The sequence below is a fragment of the Agelaius tricolor genome, unplaced genomic scaffold (genome assembly GCF_023055355.1).
Source record: "Agelaius tricolor isolate 1412-34295 unplaced genomic scaffold, bAgeTri1.0.p SCAF_29, whole genome shotgun sequence".
NCBI lineage: Eukaryota > Metazoa > Chordata > Aves > Passeriformes > Icteridae > Agelaius > Agelaius tricolor.
In genome coordinates, this window is record NW_027269289.1 from 3,134,919 (window position 1) to 3,156,839 (window position 21,921).

General features: G+C 42.2%; 1 protein-coding gene across 5 annotated transcripts in view; it reads right to left on the reverse strand.

Annotated features, from left to right (window-relative positions):
• Window positions 1-3,220: 3,220 nt before the first annotated feature.
• Window positions 3,221-21,921, reverse strand: part of ZBTB44 (zinc finger and BTB domain containing 44) — a 40,625-nt gene continuing 21,924 nt past the window's right edge. For 3 of the 5 annotated variants that reach the window (XM_071449756.1, XM_071449757.1, XM_071449758.1), the window contains 4 exons: window positions 19,378-19,462; window positions 14,350-14,513; window positions 10,483-10,783; window positions 3,221-8,449 (listed from right to left, as the gene is read on the reverse strand). In XM_071449756.1, the coding sequence (XP_071305857.1) occupies window positions 8,167-8,449; window positions 10,483-10,783; window positions 14,350-14,513; window positions 19,378-19,462 (833 nt within the window). In that variant the 3' untranslated portion in view covers window positions 3,221-8,166. The remainder of the gene's footprint in view (window positions 8,450-10,482; window positions 10,784-14,349; window positions 14,514-19,377; window positions 19,463-21,921) is intronic. The other 2 variants (XM_071449759.1, XM_071449760.1) reach the window with 2 other exon arrangements.

Below are 21,921 nucleotides of genomic sequence, written 5' to 3' on the forward strand. Positions count from 1 at the left end.
TCCACTTATGTTCCTTCATACTTAAACAATCTGTTTGTAGCTGACATTGTTTTTTCTTTAAAAAAGTCTAGACAATGTCAGATTCTGCAAGGGGAAAAATGAAAAATATACTGAAGTATACCAATGTAACGAAGTATCCATGCTCCCTCCTAAAAAATAAAAAAGAAAACCCTTCAAGACCAGAAAACATAAAATATATCTGCTTCTTACAGTATCTTTTCTGTAAGTCCTGCCTCCCTGGGGAGGAGAAGCTTCTTTAGAGATGGGCATGGGATGGCAGGAAACCACATCTCTCATTCCCAGTCCAAAATCAAAAGAAGCTTGTAAGGGCTAAACCATTGCAAAGAAGCTAAACCAGAGCAAAGCAAGGCTCGTGCTGGAGGTCTGGGCTTGTAACCCATTTATTTCATCATTTCCCAGGAGACAGCAGTACCAGCAGCTCCTGAGGGGAAGCAGCAAGGAAGGAGTTGGTCAAGTGCTGTTTTCACATGGTCATTGTTCAAAATTCCTTCTGGATTGTGTGTGCAGCTTCAGGGGAACAGGCAGCACTCAGTGAGAAACAATTGTCACCTTCTGAGTGCTGGGAGCTTTGCAAACCACAGATTTGAAGCACCTAGGGAGGCACGGGGAGCCTGGGAATGCAGTTTAGCCAGATGCAGAGCATGCATTCCTAAAGACACTCCCACAGGAACCCAGCGGTGTTTGAAATGAGAGGGGTGTGTGCCAAAGCCAGGGCACAGCCACTCGACACACAGCTGCATTTCATTCATTAATTTCATCATTTGGATAGAAGAGATCAAACTTCAGCAGAGAGGTAAAGGTTCAAGTGAGATACACAAATAGATGCCCTGTGAGTTGTTCTCTTATCTTCACCTGAGACCTTGTGACTGAGACAAAGGCAGCTCATGCTCAAAGGCAATTAACTCAAGCCCTTGGAGTGGTTTTCAAACACACAGATCTCACTCTGGGTGTTTGTGGCCTATTTCTCAAGGATTTGTGAAAGGCAGCTGAGGAAGTCAGGGCTCCTGTCAGTGACTCTGCTCTTTAAGCACGTTTGTGTGCCCTGAAAGCTGCTAACAGACCCCAAACTCCACACGGACTGCACCCCAACCTCGGGGCTGTAAGAAAGGCTCTGCCATGGACACACCTCCCCTGCTCTGCATGCTCAGGCTCTCACAGCAACCTCAGCTCTCACAGGGGTGATGTTACCTCACTCCTCTGGAGATGCAGCTTGTGGAAAGCTAAGAAGAAATAAGAAAATGCATTCCAGAATTCAAAACCCTCTGATAATGTACTGAAAGAAATTGATGTTTTAGGTTTAATCCCAAGTGTAGTTTAAGGCAAGTTTTTTCTATTTTAGTTATCTCTCTTGCTCTGTTTGGAATCCAAGCACATTAGCAACAGAAATTGTTTTAAGATGTCCTGTGTTTTTACATCTCTCTTGTGAAGAACACCAGCATTTCAAAGAACTGAACACTTCCAACAAGTTAGAGAGGAGAAATAAAAAGGTATTTGCATTTAAACTGTATTCATGCACAACCCAAGCCAGGTTTCTCTCAGCAGCTTCATTTTCCTGGGGATATCACTGGGTAGGAATGGTGCAATCAGCCCTGGGAGAACTCTTGTCCCTGCTCTGCCACATTCTCAGTAGCTGAGTTTGGGCTTAGCTCAGACACTCTCCTCTAAGCAAAAGAAATAATCCTTCATTACTGTCAGGAATGAAATGCTGAATGCTCCAAGGAAGCCACACAAAAAGCTTCAATAATGTGCACTTGCTTTGTTAAGGGCACCTAAGAGATGTTTCACACAAAACATGTGGTGGTGCTTTGGAAAATCCTGCTCCAGCCACCAGCCCAGGCCTTGCCCTCCACCCAGGGGTGCCTGCCCAGCTCTGGGGTGCCTGCCCAGCTCTGGGTGCTGTGTGTGAATTCACAGCTCCACCATCCATGAAGGGTGCCCTGCCCACCTCAGGGATGCTGTGTGAATTTACACCTTCACCATCCACCCAGGGTGCCCTGCCCAGCTCTGGGTGCTGTGAATTTACACCTTCACCATCCACCCAGGGGTGCCCTGCCAGCTCTGGGTGCTGTGAATTTACACCTTCACCATCCACCCAGGGTGCCCTGCCCAGCTCTGGGTGCTGTGAATTTACACCTTCACCATCCACCCAGGGGTGCCCTGCCAGCTCTGGGTGCTGTGTGTGCCTTTACAGTCAGCCAGAATTTACTGCAGACTTCAAATGGGACCTGGCTTCAAAGAACCAAAATTTCTGCTTTCATGGAGACCCAAGCCTCTTGTGTCACACTGCATCTCTCCAGGGCCCTCCCAAGATGAACTCCCTCTTCCAGTTATGCTCAGGTTCAGACACCTGACCCTATTCATGGTCCTCAGTCAAAGGAGAATTTGGGATTTAGAGACTCTCCAGCCCTACCCATGTTCATGGTGGCTCCAGCTGCTCTGCACCAGGGAGAGCTTTTCCATTTTGTGTCTCACTCCTGTGTCAGACACTGAGCACAGTCTGGCAGCTGGTGTACAAATCAGCCCAGCCTGCTTGTATTGAGCTGGTGGAGGGCAGAGTTAGCTCTTCAGCCAAGCACTTCCCAACCTGCCATTTTCCAAGTGATCTGTTGATCCAGGATTGCAGCTCGCTCACACAGGTGGGGCTGTAGGAGGAAAGGGATTTTAATTGCAAGGGTTGTAGAAACAGCAGAGATGGATTTTAAGCCCCACACTCTGGGCTGTTTCATGGCCCCTCTGAAGCTCACAGCTGCCACTACAATGACTGCCTACTGTACTTTAAACACCTTCTGCTTTGGCTGATTTGATGAGGCTCCCCCTTGGCTTTCCATCAACATCACCCCAAGGAAAGTTGGCCCCAGCACTTTTGCAGAATGGGGTCTAAAGAGAACATGAACAGAAGGCAATCTAATTAATGTACAAAGGAAAATGAAACAGAAATGTGTTCTTTATTCTTAATACTCTTTACTCATGTAACTTCTCCAACCATCTATTAATGTTAATTTTGTCCTTTCTCCCAGTGACAGCTTTAGCACCAGCGAGTTCTCCTCACATCAGCTCTTTTGGGACTGGTTATAAGCAAAGCTATAGGGGAATGTGGCTCAAGGGACAGGGTTGCACCTTCTCACTGAAGGTCCAGGTTACTCAGTTGTACTGCAAGGCAAACACTGCCAGAGTTAAATAAACACACAAAGCAAATATATACTCCATAAAACATTAATATTTTAATGAAAAATCTTAGCTTCATATTTCTATCCAAAGACACTCAAAACTAGTTTTTCTCCCCCCTTAATTTTGACCTATAATGGGACCAGTTTGGAGATTTTTTTTTTTTGTATTTTGGAACTTTTTTTTTAAAGATTAAACAACCAGGCTAGCAAAAAGGTACCCAATACATACTTTTCTTATATCAAACAAGCTAGTATTTCAATACAATGTAACTATACAGAATATATACATTACACATATGATCACAAAGCAAACACTACAGGCTCAGAACAGATTTGAAAAAACATGATATTCACATTGATTACAATAACTCTAAAAATGATTGTAACGTTGAAACGGCACTTAGTTTACAAAAAAAGTCACAAAAATATATATAGCCACCAAGAACTATGGTTCCTGAAAAATACTAATAGCCAGATAGTATTATATAAAATGTGAAGTGTATTTAAACATCGTATACATTAAAAAACAAAACCAAAACCCAAAACCAATTCTGTTAGGTCAATAAACATGCCAAGTAATCTAGCTGTGGCCAGCATCAACAAGAGAAGCTGTACTGTGGATGAGATGATGACTGGATATACGGCTGGTGACTGGAGACTGGCACAGTTAAGGGGGTTTCACTGTTACTAAAATGCACAAAGAAGCCCAACAATAATTTAATTCACATTTTTTTTTCCCTCCAGCTTCCACTTTTCCCTCTTTGGGGTTTCACCATGGGGCAGCACCTTGAGTGAAGGCACTGCAGAACAGAGCAAGGAAGCTGTCCAAGGACTCGGTGTAGCCAGGGTTACAGGTCAGAATATCAAAAGCATGCATCAGCTAAATGAATGGTGAAACAAAATCACTCTTCTGGGGACTTCAGCAACCCTCAGGAAGACTGTAGGTACAGTTGCCACACGGGCTGGCAGCACCAGATTCCACTTTTTTTTTTTTTAGTGCAACCAGATTTGTAGCTGAGAGCTGTGGGACACAGAGTTACTGTGCTAGAACACGGAGTGAACGAAAATCCAGAGCAGTAAGTACTGTTGCACTAAAAAAATTCACATTTGTTTCTTTTATGGTACATTTCCTCAAATACTTGGAACCCACTCTATTCACCAGGTACCTCTGATGTGGGGAGGCACTGTCTTGAACCCTCTTACCTGCCATCATCACGATGCTATGGGATTTATTATGTCTACAGTTGGAGATGAGAACCCTCCAAAACAGGATTTCACCTTGTGAGCAAAACTGGAACGTGAGCGGCCTGAATGAAAATCAGCTATTTTCCATATTCTGATGGTGTGGAAGTTGCAATGGATGTAGGAGCAGCAGGTGCTCCTCCATCTGAATTCTCTCATCCCTGCAGGGTGCACAAAGCTCCTGCTGGATTTGCATATAAAATGCTTCCTGGTTTGTCTCTGACAGAGACCAGCACTCACCTCAGCCCTCCCAACCCGGGGCTGCAGGGTGGAACCAGCGACCAAGAAGTGCCTGAAGCCCTCATATAAAACCTTAAACCATAGCTTAAAAACAATAAAACTCCATCCCACAGGGGACATATAGGGATCATAGTCTTATAAAATATATCTGACTGCATTGGCAGCTATTACTTTTTTAAAAAGTTTAAATTCACATCTTTTAGACTCAGAATCCATGTGAACCCAGAACCATTTTCAACACCCGAGTCTACTGATCTCTCAGTATGAGAGACTTGGCCGTGGTCTCTGCGAGCCTGACAACTGAACTCCAGCTGTGGGAACAGCACTTGGGCTCACTCTGCTTGCAGCAGGAGGGCTGAACCACATCAGCCCTGACCCTTGTCTAGCAGACACAGAAATGCATACTAAATAATGGAATTTTTTGGGAGGGAGGGGAAAAAAGCTAAGAAGAAATAAGAAAATGCATCCCAGAATTCAAAACCCTCTGATAATGTACTGAAAGAAATCGATGTTTTAGGTTTAATCCCAAGTGTAGTTTAAGGCAAGTTTTTTCTATTTTAGTTATCTCTCCTTGCTCTGTTTGGAATCCGAGCACATAAGCAACAGAAATTGTTTTAAGATGTCCTGTGTTTTTACATCTCTCTTGTGAAGAACACCAGCATTTCAAAGAACTGAACACTTCCAACAAGTTTTAGAGAGGAGGAATAAAAAGGTGTTTGCATTTAAACCGTATTCATTTCTATGGAGAAAAGAGATAATTAACAAGAAACAATTACAGACAGGAAAATTAACAAGTAAACCCAACCCTAAACCCACCAAACCAAATCCTCCAAGAACTCTATTCTTTCTCCAGTTGAACCAGATTGAAAAATGAGAACTAAATTAAGATGTTACCCAGAGATTAGGAGGCTGAAAAGATAATGTGTAACACACAGTGCAATGAAAAATGAACCCAGGCCTTGCCTTGTACCTCGGTGTTAATGATCCTTGTGTCTTTTCAAGGAAGAACAGATCAGAGCTATAAAGTCTTTGTAACTTTCCCCTTTCTCTTTGGTATTCTGAAAGCAATTTGCCTTCTGACTCAAAATTTTAAGTCTTACAAATCCAATATCCAGGTATGTCTGTGGTGTATTTGTACCTTCTCAGCAATGAACTCTTTAGCAAAATACTTCAGGGATGAAAATGATCAGATTTTAATGATCAGATTATGTCCTCCAGCTCATACCTGACCACCTTTGATTATTACATCTCTGCAGTCAGGAAATGTGGTTTGAGTGAAGCACTGTTCAGAACATGACTCACAAAGGGCTCTCATTTACCTGTGGAACATGTCAGGAAAAAGAGAAAACGCTGGGTTTGAGCTCAGTGTTGTAGCCCTCTAGGTCAGAATAAAGCTCAGCAAAAGGCATTGTCTTGTCTCACTGGCTTCTCAGAGAAATCCCAAGTGCAAGAGAAATGGTCTCTTAATTCAGCTCATCAGCAGGCACTGGGCTATTTCACAGTACAGCAGCCCAGAAAAAGCATTTCTCCTTCAAGCCCTTTTAAGAAGCCTCACAAAGGTAGATATAATCAAGACTGAATTGCAGCACAGAAGTTCTTTGCAGCATGTTTCTAAAACACCCTTTGGATCTGGTGGAGAAACCTCATTCCAGCAACCCGGAAAGTACTTAAATCCCAACTGTTTTCACTCTATTTAACTAAAATATGTGGGTTTAACCTAAAAAGAGAAAAATTGTTGAGGTCATTGAAACCCTTTAAACACTTTCCAAAGGTCAATAAACTTTTTTCCTTACAAAAGCTGGCTATTAATAGAAAGAACTCAGTCTCAGAGAGTATCAGAGCTGCCTAGGCTGCCTGAATACAAATTGATGTGCAATATAATACGACTTTTGTGTCTTCTGTTTCTTCAGGAGCAACCTTGCTCTATTGGTTTCATTTCCTCCTCATGTTTGCATAAAACAAATCCGGAAAATAACAGAAAATAGCAATTAACAAAAAAAACAAGACTCAAAACTAAGGGAGTGTATCATGCCTTTGGAATACTGAGATCAAGCAATACCTACTCACTCAGCACATCATCTGTAGGCCATGGGCATTTGGCATCAAACACTGAGTTAACTTCAGAAGCTGTAAGAAAAATCACAAATCTCCTAATGTACTTCCTAATTTAGGTTTCAAAGCAGTACTTGAGCCCAAACAGCCTCGACCAAACGAGACTCACTGCTCTGAAAATCCCACACCCTCCATTCGTAGCTTTTTCTAAATATGGAAAAATGAAATTGCAAATATTTCAGTTTATTGCTTGCTTGAGCTGTGTGTGTAGCTGGAGTAATGGCCTTTAATAAACCGAGTTGGCAAGGATTTAAAGTGTTTTGAAACAGGAACAATTCATCATTGCTCTATAGGCTTTTTGTAAACAGCCCCCTGTTGGTTAGAAAGTTGTCCTTAGAGAGAATAAATTGCTTGTTTTACCCAAAACAGGCTAGTAAAAACCTCTGAAACTATACATACATATGTATAAACAAAAAAAAAGTGCAATAATGCACAAAAGAGTTTATTTTTTCCAATCTGTAAACTCCCTCTAGCTAAATCTCAGATTAGTAAAAACACAGTGTGTATGTGAGGGGGCAATGATCAGAACTGCAAATAATCTGGCCATGGTTTAAGAATTTCAGTTTGGGAAAACCTTCATTTCCCTTTGTGGCTCCCCATCTACAGACAGGTACAGTCAGGAGATATTTGTCAGGCTTGCATGGCTGAACACTTCTCCATCATTCCCAATTCCTGGTGCACCTTTAGACTTTCCATGCCTAGCCTCAGCTGGGCTGATCTGTTTAGGCTATTTGATCAAGCAGTTTCTAAAAGGACTGGAACAGAAGAAGGAGGAATACCTGGCATTCATCTGGGCTGGACAGGGATGGTGTGTTTTGAAGAAGTGTGTGACTGTTCCTTTCAAAACCGCTCACCATTTCCAAGCACAGGGCACAGTAAGGGCTTTGAAAAACAGCAGGCACATATAGGAAGTGTCACTTCTTTATGCAGAAGATTAAAGCATCCACTCAAAACTAGTCAAAACTGTTCAATCATGGTTTCCAATGCATCCTTTTGTTTATCATTTGAAAAAGGTTTCCTCTGATTTCTTTCGCTTAACCAGAGGGCCTGCAGAAGCAAGAGAAACTTAATGAGCTGCTCTAACTGTGGAAGAAGGAATAGTTAAAGTGATCTGAATCAGTTGTTCTTCTTTAGAAGTGTATCACAGCTTCCATGATGTTCTGACAAGATCTTTTTTGTGCAATCAGTCTTAAATATTTTCACAGAAGTGATCATTCAGTCATGAAAAATAATGTAACATCTGTCGCAGTTTTCAGTTTAAAGCGTAGCTTACAAAGTAAAAAGGGGAAAATCTCCCCACTTTTCATTTAAAAAAATTAAATTAAAATGTACAGGACCAAACACAGGCACTTTCCAAAGAACAAAAATGAAACCAAACCATGAATTATTCGATAGTAATAGATGACAGCTCCGGTTTGGGAGGGTCACCCGCGGCTGCCTCAGCAGTGGTGTTAGTCTTTGGCTGCTCTGGCACATCTTCTTCCTTCTCTGCCAACCCACCCAGAGACCCCAAGGGGAAAGTGCTTTCACAATTCTGAGTAGATGACACCTGTGAAATGACAGGCATTTGGACAGAAGAGTTGCTTTCAAAGCCATGCTCCCCTAGCTCATACTGCCCGAGGGTCTCCTCTTGTTCCTGGTTTAAGTAGTCCGGTACTAGGAAGTCACTGGAAGAGGGGTAAAGGACAGAAGAGAAATGTCATTTCTCACACCATGGTATCAGCTCCATCACACAAACTACATTGACAGAGAACAAATGTACTCATTTCACATTGGCCAAGACCATGGCACTGACATACTCCACTAAGCACCATAACCTGGTTCTCATTTCCACACACACAGAATTTATTCAGTGGCATCTATTTCACATCCGTATTTCCTACACAGCAACTTCTTATGATTAGATTGTATCACCTTGATGAGAATGAAAGTTAATGTCTGGAACACATTTGGCACTGAAAACCTCATTGAAAAAAAGGGAGCACTCAGGCTTTAAAAATAGAAACAAAAATGAGTTCAGCACTGGCAAAATGTGGCCCTTTCCATGTCTGAGGAACAGCATCCCCCAGAGCAGCAGCAGGACTTCCCTCTGAGTGGCCAGGGTAGAACCAGGGGCACAGGTGAGGCAGCTGAAGGCACAGGGAGCTGCCAGCTGCAGTGGGGGGGGTGATCCTGACATGTATCACACTCCTGACAAAAGTATGGAATTGCATCTCCTTCCCCTTTTAATCCTTCCTGGACAACTCTTGTGCTATGCACTCTTAACAGCTGAGGCCTGAGTGGATCCAAAGAAAACCTACCAAAAGCTCCAGTTGTACTTTCAGAGCATGAGGACATAATGGAAATAAATTTCTTTGCAAGTTTTCAGCACCAGACATGAAGTTTGTCTCGAGACAAGTATATACATGTACCATATATATGCACATTTGTATGCTTCGGTTCACCTGGCAATGCCTCAGTCAAAAGAAATCCTTAAATGACAGAAGCATTCACTGCTCCAACCCAAGCTCACAGCCAGCTCTGCTAAACCTCATGTTTGTCAAATCAGACTGAAGGAAGGGCTACAGGCAACTAAAATCACACCCTTTAATATGACTTTAATTTGCTGACAACAATGCAGTGCTTACCACAACCAGGGCATCACCCTGCAGACTGTTTGCTCCAGTTTTGGCCCAAGAGCCAAGAACAAGAACTGTGTAAGCCCACAGATATGAAGCACTTGTACTTTTAAACAATATTCTGCTGAAACAACAGCAACTGGCTTTCCTGCTTTGTTTTTCAATCTTTTTTGTCCTACGTCACTTCTGAGTTAATCAAATAGAACAAAATACTCAAATGTTTTTTATGGGAAGAAGAATAATGTCTGGAAATCAGGAGGGGTGGGATTGTGATGCTGTAACATTCAGAACATTGCATTTTTTGCATTGCTGAAGGCAGATGATTACACACACCAAGCTGCACTCTCTCTAAGATTTAAGAGCTGGAAGATCTTCCTGTCTTCAATTTCTCTCATCCAACTTTTATATTTTCTCAAATTCCAACAATTACTTTTATATCAATGAGAGAACACAGTGCTCGTCTGACACCTCAGAACTCTTTTAATAGTCTTCAGCAGTGCATTTGTGAGATATGCCAAGTCTTTTGTGGCCTGATAAAAAATGTCCAAGTGGCCCTCACTATTTCCAAAACTATGAGTCTAATCATTTAGTAATGTTATCTAGAAAATGAGAAAGGAGAAGGTCTGGAGTCATGCAATCTTTCCACAGTGTTAAGCAACCACTTAAAATGAAGTAGGAAGTCTGTGCCCTATGAAGGTGAACAGACTATGTACAAGATTTTGAAAAGCAAATCAATATCAAATCACAGATACTGTAGGACACAACACTGTGGCTTCACACCATTGGCCTGGCCATAGGTACTACTGAAAAGAGAAATTAAGTAACCCAGAACCAGCCTCTGCATATCACTGGATTCTTCAGTAGCCTCCTATATAGCTCCCATGCTGTAAGACAGATCAGATACAACAGAGAGTGGAGCAGGAATCAATCTGACTGCAATTAGCTGGCAACCTGATGAGAGGCACAGCAGGCTGCCCTGAAAGCAGGAAATGATGATCTAAGGATAAAAAAAAAAAAGAAAAAAAAGAGAAAAAAAAGAAAAAAAGCAAGTTTCCCTGTTAGGTTTTTGCTGTGCACCTCACCTGCTCTGGAAGTAGTTTGCTAGCTCTGACGCTTCATGGTTCAAGCTCCTCAGGTGAACGATTAAATTTCCAGAGTTGGTGAACATGGCGCCGCATGTTTTGCACTCGTAAATCCGAGGCTTGCGGATAATGTGCCGGGAAACCCGCATGTGGTGTTTATATTCCCCGAAGGAAGTGAAAGTGGCACTACATATCTGGCACCGGAAACAGCGTTTACCTTCGTGCTTCAGGCGATGCATCTTGAGCGAGTAAGCTCGGGTGAACTTTTTCCCACAGCGGTCACACTGAAAGGGTTTAATGCCTGTGGGAGAGAGCACAAACACGTTCACCTGTGGGGCACAGGGCACAATCCTCCCCACAGACTGCAGCTCTAGGTGCTCACAGCAAAGCTCTGCTTGAAAAAGAGATTTGCTGTTAACTTAAAAAGGCAGAAACAATTGGAGCAGAGCTGCACTCCCTCGGGACAACCTCCAGGAAATCTCAGGTGTAAGAACTGAAATGAGGGATGCAGGACTCCAGGGGCTCTCCAGAATGCAGTTTATTATATCCAAGATGTGGTTTATTATATCCAAGATGCAGTTTATTATATCCAAAATGCAGTTTATTATATCCAAGATGCAGTTTATTGTATCCAAGATGCAGTTTATTGTATCCAAAATCCAGTTTATTGTATACAAAATCCAGTTTATGCCATCCAGGACGTTACAGCAGCCCAGGGTGGTGGGTGACAGAGCTGTGCCTACAGCTGTGAGCTCCAGCTGCAGGCAGGCCTGGAGCCCTGCATCCCTCATTCAGGCTCTTACTAATGGTGCCTCACGTTGGGTGCCACTGTAAGAGCTGAAATGAGAGATGTGGGACTCCAGGGGCTCTCCAAAATGCAGTGTATTGTACCAAAATCCAGTTTATTGTATCCAAAATGCAGTTTATTGTATACCAAATGCAGTTTATTGTATCCAAAATGCAGTTTATTGTATACAAAATGCAGTTTATTGTATCCAAGGTGTTACAGCAGTCCAGGGTGTGGGTGACAGAGCTGTGCTACAGCTGTGAGCTCCAGCTGCAGGCAGGCCTGGAGCCCTTTGGTTTTGGTTTCATTGCATTCTATCCTTTTCTTTTGGTTACAGTGCATTATAGACTTTTCTTTTGGTTCCAATGCATTCTATACTTTTCTTTGCTGAGCATCTTAATACAGTAGAACCAATCTATACCTTAACTATTATCTATAGCCTATCATAACTACTGTAATTAGCATATTCATGTTACTGTTCTCCAATCATTCAAAGTCAGTACATTACAGTTGAAGCTAGAAGTTGTTTTTTCAGTTTTCTTGCAGTGGAAAATTCTGAGACCTTTTTTCTACTTGCAACATTTGCTGACTTGTTTGCCTGGCTATTTTTCTGCTTGGTAAAAACATCTTCTTGTTTGGGGTGGATTTATCCTTTCTCTAAGCCATACAAACCCCTTCTAACTCACACACCCTTTGCCTTCTTGGTTATCCAGTGAGACTGGCTCAGCAATTCTTTTCTTCTATATCAAAACCTGCTTCCATCTCTGTTCCTTCTTCAAACTCTACATTTAAAAATCTTTCTGCCAAGCACACATACCTGTGAGACTTTCTGGTCAAACTTTCATCCTTCCCAGCACTCATGGCTGTGACCTGTCCCAAGGCTCCTTCCCCATGGTTTAAACAATTTCAAGCCCCTGTGGATTCAAGATCCCCAGGTGTGGGAATTTATAAAATCAGAGGCTTTTGGGAAAGCTGCAGAAGGCAGGCTTCAGAGACAGCAGAACTGTGATTAGAGCTGATAGCATCTTCCCATTGTCATAACCATGTCATGAGACTGATGCTAAAAAATAAAACAGCTCAGAGCACGTTCCTCAACAGTCCTGTCCCATTTGTGATTTCTACAGAGCCCCTGACCAGCAACACCCAGGCACAGGCACAAGGCCCTGATGCTGCAGCCATCTCCTGTGCCTTTGAACTCCTTTGATCTCGGCACATTCTTGTGCCAGACTGGTTCCCAACAATGCAATTATCAGCCTACCCTTAATTGCAATGTTTTTTTCTGGCTGCCTTTGGCCTCAGAGAAGTGTTCTGGCAAGGGGACTGTGCACAGGGACGCCCCTGTAATGCAGCAGGAATGGTGATAAAAGGGGCAGTAGGAGCCTTTATATTGCGTGGGAACCTTGCTGCACAAGAATTTTCGGCAGCTTTGCATGACAGACAGCTCTCTAAGACAGCTGAGCTTCATGCCTCTCATTTTTTTCTTGTATTAATTTAGAATTTTTTTCTTGTATTAATTCTAGAAATTCAGCTCCTGGTTAATTTTTCATTTCTTACCCTAAAACATGCGAGCTCTGCAATATGTTGCAGTGGCTGAGTGTGTAATCATACAAACAGAACTATTACAAGATAAAAGTCTGAGTCACCAAAACCTTAGGATTTAATCAAAAGTGTGAACTGCAGAAAGTGGGAAAATCCAAACATGAGGTTAAGAATCTGGAATATGGAGCTCTATTCATAATAGGGCTGTCAAGGAATAAAAAAGATTTTCTCAAAAGGCTGAATGTGCATCAGCCCTGGCTGTTAATTCCCCCAGTCTTTCACTCTGCTTCTCTTACTTTCAAAGCAGGAGGTGAACTTTTAATTGAGGGCTTTTAGACAGAGAAAGCTGTAGTTAAGGTTACACTGAAATGCCCTGTTAAGCATGTGAAAACAAGTTAATAAACTGGAATATGGTCTGGTGGAGCTCAAACTTTTCATGCTTTCCTACTGTCCAAGGGCACCCATTTCCTCTGGTAGTTTGAGGGAAATCTCTTTAGCCATTTTACTCACATGAAAACACTTTCAACATTTACAAGCTTTGAGAGTTCTTTTGCATGTTAATTATTCTAAACCAGCTATTCAAAGCTCTCCCAACTTTACCCAGGGGTTGTCAGTTGACAGGCAGACCAGAGATGCTTTGCTGTCAGATTTTAACAACAGGCTTGGGATCATTTTGCACCCACAGAATTTGCTTTTTCAAATATTAAACACATATCTGGCTATTTTGCTTGAAAGGATTTGACAAATAATTGTTGACAGGGAAAAATTCCACCTTGTCAGTTGTGGCTGCTCTGTCCCAGAATGGTTCAGCTTCTGTGTGCAGGCAAGAGTCAGACTCAAACCAGGAGATGCTAAACCATGAGACTTAGTGGCCAAGTGCAATAACCTTTCAATATTCCCTTTATTCCCCCAAATGTCAATGTTATTGCCACATAATGCTGACAAGTCTTGAAAACACCAATAGCAAAGACATTGGGGAGTTCATGCTTGGTTAGAAATCAAAATGAATTTGGGGACCCAGGCCCAGAGGAGGCATTCCCATAAACCTTTGGCTGCCTGTGCTACCTGCAGGAGCTAAACTGATAATGAAACCAATTCAGTTGTCCTGCAATCCTTCCAAAAAGTCTGAGATGCAAAGGCATACAACCTCCTTCAATGCAAGGACACAGATAATATTTTCTTATGGCTGCAAGTCTCCTCTGAAGCACAGCAGAGAATTGCAATATGGCAGAGGAAGAATTTCAATCTACTTCTTTAGTGCAATAAAAGGGCCAAGTATACTTTATTTCATCTCAGATATTTTTCAGGAAAATTACTTATCCTGATGAGTTGCAGGCAATCAGGTTTTTTTCAGTCCACACAAATGCTGATTATCCACGAGCACAACTATCAGTCAGACTGCAGGGATCACAACAAGCATTCAACACAACCTCTACCCAATCTTCCTGAAATCAACTCTCAAGCACTTGGCAGGTGAGTGGAAAAGCTGCATTATTACAAGGCTGTGAGTCAGGGATTGGGGGAGCAGGGCTGTTTCTCACCTGAGTGGATGAGCATGTGTTGTTTCAGGTTCTGGATGCGGGTGAAGCGCACCCCACACGTGGGACACTGGAAGGGTCTGTCGGGACCGTTGGGGCTGGGCCTCTCTGTGCTGCTGGTGGAAGGAGCAATGTAGAGTTGGTAGGGATACTGAACGTTCTCCAGACTACAAAGAAAAAAGGCACTTATTTACAAAAGCAGCCAAGAAGCCTCCTCTGCAAAAATCTGAACCTTGAAGGCTTTTGTGTGAGAAGGAAGAGATTGGCACGTCACAGTTCTGCTGAAATCTCATTTATTCTGGAAATCTCTGGGTCTGTAGCAATGTGTCCGATCTGCACCTGAAATCTTACAGTCACTGACTCTGCACATCAGAGCACACCCAGGGAATAAGCTCAGAATTCTGTTTCTTTGGGTCTGAGCACAACTGCAAACTGAACTGAATGTTATTTTCCAGGCGTGAGCGTTTTCTCCAGCACATTGATGCCTTGCAATCACTGAACAGTCCCTGAGGAAGAGTTTATAGAGCTGAGCAAATGAAAAGCAAAGGAGTATTTTGCAGCTTCAGTGATATTTACAAATGAAATTAAAGCCAATTAATTTTTCATCTCAATCCAAGCTCCATCAACAAATACTAGCATCTACAACTGTGTATTTCTAAGTTTAAAATATTAATCTAATGAAGCAATACTTGCTCCTTGTCTGATTCAAAGAGCTCCAGTGCTGTGTTTAAAGAACAGCACATGAACTGCAATGAGGAACAATTTAACTTTCAAAGTAATTTATTTAAAACTGACTAATTGCTCCTCCATAGCCTCCAGCTGCAAACTGTTTAAGGGAACCACAGTGCTCTAATCCAAGTCCTCTGGCAAGGAACTTGCTAAAGGGCACAGTGAAACAGGAACAAATCTGCTGGTACAAACAGGGGTTGTACCTACCTGGGGGTTCCCTTCCCTGAGCACTAAGGTCTGTATTTTTGGTGAAATTGCCATTTCAGCTGCTGCCAGCCTGCTGAAAGATCAGCCATCACTGGCAGCAGGGAACTGCTCTAACCCTGATTGTTCATTCCATGGCCAGCACACTGCAACTTCAGCTTTACTAAACTGAAACGTCTGAAATGCCCTGAGAAAAGATGCAATGGTGTCTCCTCACAGTCAGAAAGTTTTCCTAAGTGAGGAAATCCTTCTGCTGCTCTGCTTCCCCCTCAGGCCCAGAGGGCTGCCTTCAGGGTTCTGCTGGATTTGGGGGTTTCTAACACTCACACAAATGAAAGATGCACTTGGCACAAATACATTTTCCTAGGCATCATACAAAAATTCACAAAGCAGTTCAGCACAGGAGGGCAAGAACTAGGATCATCTCTTTAAAATCAACACTTAAACTGTCTTTACTCTGGAAAAGGATGGCACTGCAACTGTGAGGACAGGGTGTATCTCAATTCTGAGCACAGAATTCTCAGCAGCCAAAGTTCCAGTTGTAAAATTTATCTGCAGAGAGAGCACCAGGTATCTCTTGATACACACAAGATTCAAGGGTTTCCTGTAGAGTTTAGTATCACTCAGTCTGTAAAACCCTAAGGATTTCTGACCTCACATGGCACTGGAAGAAGATTTGCACTAAAGAAGAAATTTTCTTGTCCTTGACTTTTTATACATAGTAGGGTCCCAGAGCTGAGGAAAACAAGAGATGTGACAGACTTGTTGATCTGTGATAAAGGGAATATTTGCAAGAGCAAAGTCACTAGCTCTGTCCTGGGCCTGGCAGAATGGAGCTCTTTGCCATTCTGGGGTCTAAAAAACATCAACTGAGGCTTTTTGAAATAAGTGAGAGCATTTTAAACACAGGTTCTGATTTTTCTAACCAAATTCCTGACCAAGCCTGGCACTCCACTTCCTTTTTTATACATGTAGCGTGCTCATATAAGAATAACATTTGGGTTTTGTGACAACAAAGAATTTCATCTTCTGACGAGTTCCTTAGGTGCTGCCTCCCTCACTGCTGTGTTGGGGACTGTGAGGAGGCACAGGCACGTTGTGCTGCTGGAGCTTTCTCAGGAGACACCCAAAGTAGGGCAGCAGAGCTCTCCTTTTGTTCCCAGCTCAGGAGCCAGAGCTCTCCTTTTGTTCCCAGCTCTCCTGGGCTCACTCACCCTCCAAGCCTGTGCTGGTGCCACCTCCTCCACTGGAGAAGTGCTATGGAGACAACTCCATAGAAGAAATTGAAATGAAAGCCTGGGTTTGATTTCATCTGTCTTTCATGGTGAGGAGGGCTGATTAAAGCAGATCCAGTGGGAACCAGAGGCTCCCCAGCTATCAGTGCCTGGCTTGTCTTTTCCCATGCTCACACTGCCAGCAGGGTGAAATGCCTGTTTGGTGACATAACTCAGCACCATGAAGAGATTATATTTGAAACATTATTAGATTTTTCTCCCCTGCTTCCTTTTCCCCCACATTTACCTAATTTTTCACGACTTGCAATTTGTGATCAAGATTTGTGATCAATTTGTGGCATTTAACAGCTGAGATTTGTCTGACATCTCCAAGAGCTTCTATACCAGCTACATAGAGAGAGAGGTTTCAAATGTTGTCACTGAAATATCCTACTTGCACTTTTTCTTCTTTTCACCCTGAGATTATTTACATATTTAACTGTGCAGAACTAAACTCTGACAAACATGAATGTCAAAATGCCAGTGAACCTGGAAATGTTCATTATTTGTAAATAACTATTATTTTAGAGAAGTGGAGGCTCTCATTCTATTGGATCAGAAACACCTTTAATAACTTTTATAACTGAGCAACTCCTTTTTAAGTGTAGCCACAAACTGATACAGAGACCAATTGTTAAAGCAGGCAAGATTAGAAGTGTGTAACAATCCAAATGTGAAATACCAGAGAAAGAATAGATGAGACTTCACTGGAGCAGTAATTTTAATACTTAACAGACTCCTGTGTGCCTATTAAGCTGACAACAATTACATGTGACCTACTGTTTATGAAACACTGATTATGCAGGAGGCCAAATTAATGATGTTAATTATTTAAGACAGAAACTCAAGAGAGAAGACATCTTAGTTTTTGAAATGTTTATGATTCTTCCACAGTGACACAGATATAGTATTGAGAGGCCTTTAGAGGGACTGGTCTTTTGCTTTGTTTCAGAAATAGAAATGTAATATATTACATTTATTAATGTAAGAAATGCTTATTACAATATACATTTTTTAATATTAATTTGCACTGGGCACACACAACTGATTTTGAAATTTTGAGAATTCCTAGTGGTAAAGAAATGTACAATATGGAGTTAAGGGTGCATGAAACATTCAAACAGTTTGGGAAGGGAATTTTCTCCATCTGTACAATGTATTGATTGTTTTTTTCTGATTCAGCTAGAGAAACATGTTTTACTTTATTCAGAATTCTTATGCACCCAAAACTGTGTGCCCAAATTGCTGCACAGGGAACAACAATCCATATTTATTGGCTGCTGTGTCCATCCCATGCTTGAAATGGGAATTTAAGTCATGCTTGAAGGGCTGTCCCAGTGTATTTGAAAGCACTGACAAGACAAACACAAACCCCTGAAAGGAAACTGCTCAGGTCTTGGAAGCACCATTTTAAACATTCAGCTGGTTCTTGGAATCAGAACATTCTTGACACTTTCATTTGAATTTATAAAATAAATCACCTGGTAGTTCTGGAGTCTGAAATCCCCATGACTCTCAGTTCACTTGTAGGTATTGAAACCAGGTGCAAATTCAAGTTCATTTTCCTGATACTTCTGTCACTCTGAGACTAATTATTTTCAAACTGGAGCATAAACTAAGGTAAATATTCTTTCCTTCTCTGCATGTAGGAGATCTTTTAGTGGGAATTTTCAGTGTGTTTAAAGAATTTTTTATCTTTTGAATTTTCTACCCAATTTGTGCTGAAGCTCTGCAGTTTTATAGGAAATTTCTGAAATAATCCACTGCTGAAAATATGTGTGCCACTTGACTTCAGAATTACAGGTTTCAAAGCCTGGATTAGTTCAAGTGCAACATGTGCTCCTACTATTAATTCAACCCTTAAGTGCTGGGTGTTATTTTTATACTCAGGTTTGTTAGCAGATAGATAAAATCTTCCATGTCACCCAAAAAGTCTTATCTAAGCAGTTCTTTGCCCTTTTTAAGGGAAGTGGGACAGATTTGAGATGGAAATGACAGGAAAGATTTTATGAGCTATGAAAATGCAGCTTTTGGTTATTATCCCTATAGGGAGCTTCTCTTGACACAATTTCTGCAACAACTTCCAAAGGTTCACACTTCTCCCTCAGACCCACTTGTCTTCCAAACCCCAGTTTGGAAAAATGTGCTGAGAGAGGGGAGAGCTCAGAACTGGAAGTCAGAGGAGCTGAGAGCAGCCCTGTGTGCCATGGTGGGTGCCCCCCTTGGCTCTAACAGAACCATGATGTCTCTTTGACCAAACAGACCCAGTTCAGTTTGGTTTTCTCTGCCAACCTTCCCTTATAAGGGATTCCCTTCATAAATCACTCAGCTCAGCACAGCAAAAGCCTGCTAAATATTTACAGCAAGTGCCACACAGCATCTTGGTAAGAACTACAGGCAGAAAGTTTGGGGGAAGAGATTTAAGGCTGCTCTGCCTCTCCTGTGGCTTGCACTAGTGTGGTTTGTTGAAGTCAGGGCTAGGCCTTGTTTTCAGTTGGTTGCTTTAGTATGCATGTTTCACATAGAGGTTTAATTCAAATTTATTGATATAGAGCAATGATGAAGAAACAGCAAGAACAGGACTATCTTTCTTCACCAGTGCTGCCTGGATATAAACAGGAAACAAAAAGCAATGAGTAAGCAGATTGTGACTTTCATCACCTACATTCTTCTAAAGCATCTGCCCCTCCAGGCACTGATTGTACTTTGATCAACACCCAGAACTTGATGTAGGAACAGCTAAACATTGTGGGATTAAGGCTGGGGAGGTAAATTACAGCAGCCACTTGGAGCAGAACACTTTGCACCCCGGGTTGGTACATACCGATCATCATCGTCTGCGTGAGCGTTGGTGCCAGACGTGCTCTGGAGTGTGGGCAGCCCCTCTGTAACCCCCTCATCTATTGAGCCTAGGCAAAGAAAAAAGGGCAGTTTAATGCAAAGAACTGTTCAAAAAGGGTTGGGGGAGCAGGTAAATACACATCAAGCTTGCTTTCCCAAATCTCTGATAGACACTGATAGCTGGGTGATAATAAAAGTGCCTTGGGAAAGTCATTTACAACAGCCAGAAGCAACTTGTTCCAAAGCAGCTTCTCTCTGCACAGATTACCCAGTAAATTGACAATTCAATAAGGGCACATATTTGGTCCACCTAGAAAATGGAAATGTTAAATACAGCCAGTTTTCAAAATACATCCAGTATTAGCACTGAAAAGCAGGAATGTTACATTCACCTACAGGGACTATTTTGTCAATTTTTCAGGACTTCCTGAGCAATAAGGAGTTCAAACCTGCCACACTAAATGACTTTTGTGGTCCAAATCTTCCATAAATATATTAACTGATAATGTCTTCATTTATTGATAAGCAGCTGAGACAGGAAGAGCCCTCTGGGAAATCAGAAATGCAACACAAAAAAAGACAAAACAGCTGTTTGTTAGAGAAATGTACAAACAAAACCACTCCAGAGCTCTGCTCAGTTCACCAGCACTGGGGCAAATGTAGCTCAAGGGGCTTGGGGAACAGAATCCAAGGAAATGCAGCACTAAAACAAACCCACACCTTCATTACTGATGGGGCTGCTGCTCATCTGTCACCAGCACCAGTTTGGTCAAGCAGCCCTGGATGGCCCCACTGAATCCATGGGACAGGATGGGGAGGTGGGGAAGGAGATTCCTCTCCCTTCATCTCCACCTCGAGGACAAGCAAAGTGCAGGACAGTGCAATGAGCTGCTCTTGCTGCTGGGGTGAAATAATTCTGCTTTATCAGAGAGGAGCAACCTGAATTTGGGGACCTAAAGCTCACCAGGAAAATCAAGTAGAATTAGGTGTACACTGGCAAATGTCAGAGAAATGCAGCACTAAAGTAAATCCACACCTTCATTACTGATGGGGCTGCTGCTCATCTCTCATCAGCAGCAGAGTTTGGTCAAGCAGCCCTGGATGGCCCCACTGAATCCATGGGACAGGATGGGGAGGTGGGGAAGGAGATTCCTCTCCCTTCATCTCCACCTCAAGGACAAGCAAAGTGCAGGACAGTGCAATGAGCTGCTCTTGCTGCTGGGGTGAAATAATTCTGCTTTATCAGAGAGGGGTACAGGAGCAACCTGAATTTGGGGCCCCTAAAGCTCACCAGGAAAATCAAGTAGAATTAGGTATATGCTGGCAAATGTCAGAGAAATGCAGCACTAAAGCAAATCCACACCTTCATTCACTGATGGGGCTGCTGCTCATCTCTCATCAGCACCAGTTTGGTCAAGCAGCCCTGGATGGCCCCACTGAATCCATGGGATATGAGGTGGGGAAGGAGATTTCCCTCCCTTCATCTCCACCTCGAGGACAAGCAAAGTGCAGGACAGTGCAATGAGCTGCTCTTGCTGCTGGGGTGAAATAATTCTGCTTTATCAGAGAGGAGCAACCTGAATTTGGGGCCCCTAAAGCTCACCAGGAAAATCAAGTAGAATTATTAGGTATATGCTGGCAAGTGTCAGAGAAAATGGAAAACCAAAGGGAAGGAGCAAAGATGGGAAAGGTGAAGCAGAAAATGTGCATATTCTGTCAAAAAGAATGAGAGATCTTTCCTGAAGTGAGAGATTCTTGTCTTAATGTGATGCCATGTTATGGGGCCAGTGACAAGAGGAAAATTGCATCTCTGGCAGCTTCACAATTAGTAAAATAAATTTTTTTTGATTTTGTTAAGAGGTGACAAACTATACTTGGGAAATTCATCAGCTAAGCAATCTATAAAGCACAAAAGTGAATCCCCTTTTGATTTATCCTTCTTTCTCATGAAATACTTCAGTGACAGTCCACTGAAAAATAAGCCCAACTGCTCTTGGGTTTCATTTCATGCCTTCACCTCTCAAATGCCAAAAGTGCTAATGAGTTATGAGAGTATCTTCTCACACACAGCTGTTTTGTAACCACAATGATTTATTTACCAAGTCCCTGCTCCACGTCTCCTTCCAAATTATAAAGTGCTTCCAAATATAATAAATTGCAAATGAACAATTCTTAAATTTCCCAAAGAGTGAATAAGAGCTTTTTGCAGTATCAGAGAGAGGCAAGAATGCTTTTGTAAATGCACTATAAAACACTGAGATAAATATATGCAGTTATATGTGGAAAATATGTTCAGGGGAGAAAAAGCTGTACTTTAACATATTTTGCTGCCTCCATTTACTATTCTTACATTACTGCATAAAGTAATGCATTTTTGGGAGGTAAAAAGTGCTTTCTAGCTACAAAGTGTGCAGTATCATAACTGGGCTAAAAAGCAAGAACACTGTTTCCCTTTATAGCAAAACATGAATAAAAACCATTCTGAGGATGGTTATTATGCCAAAACCACTCAATATTAATTCAAACA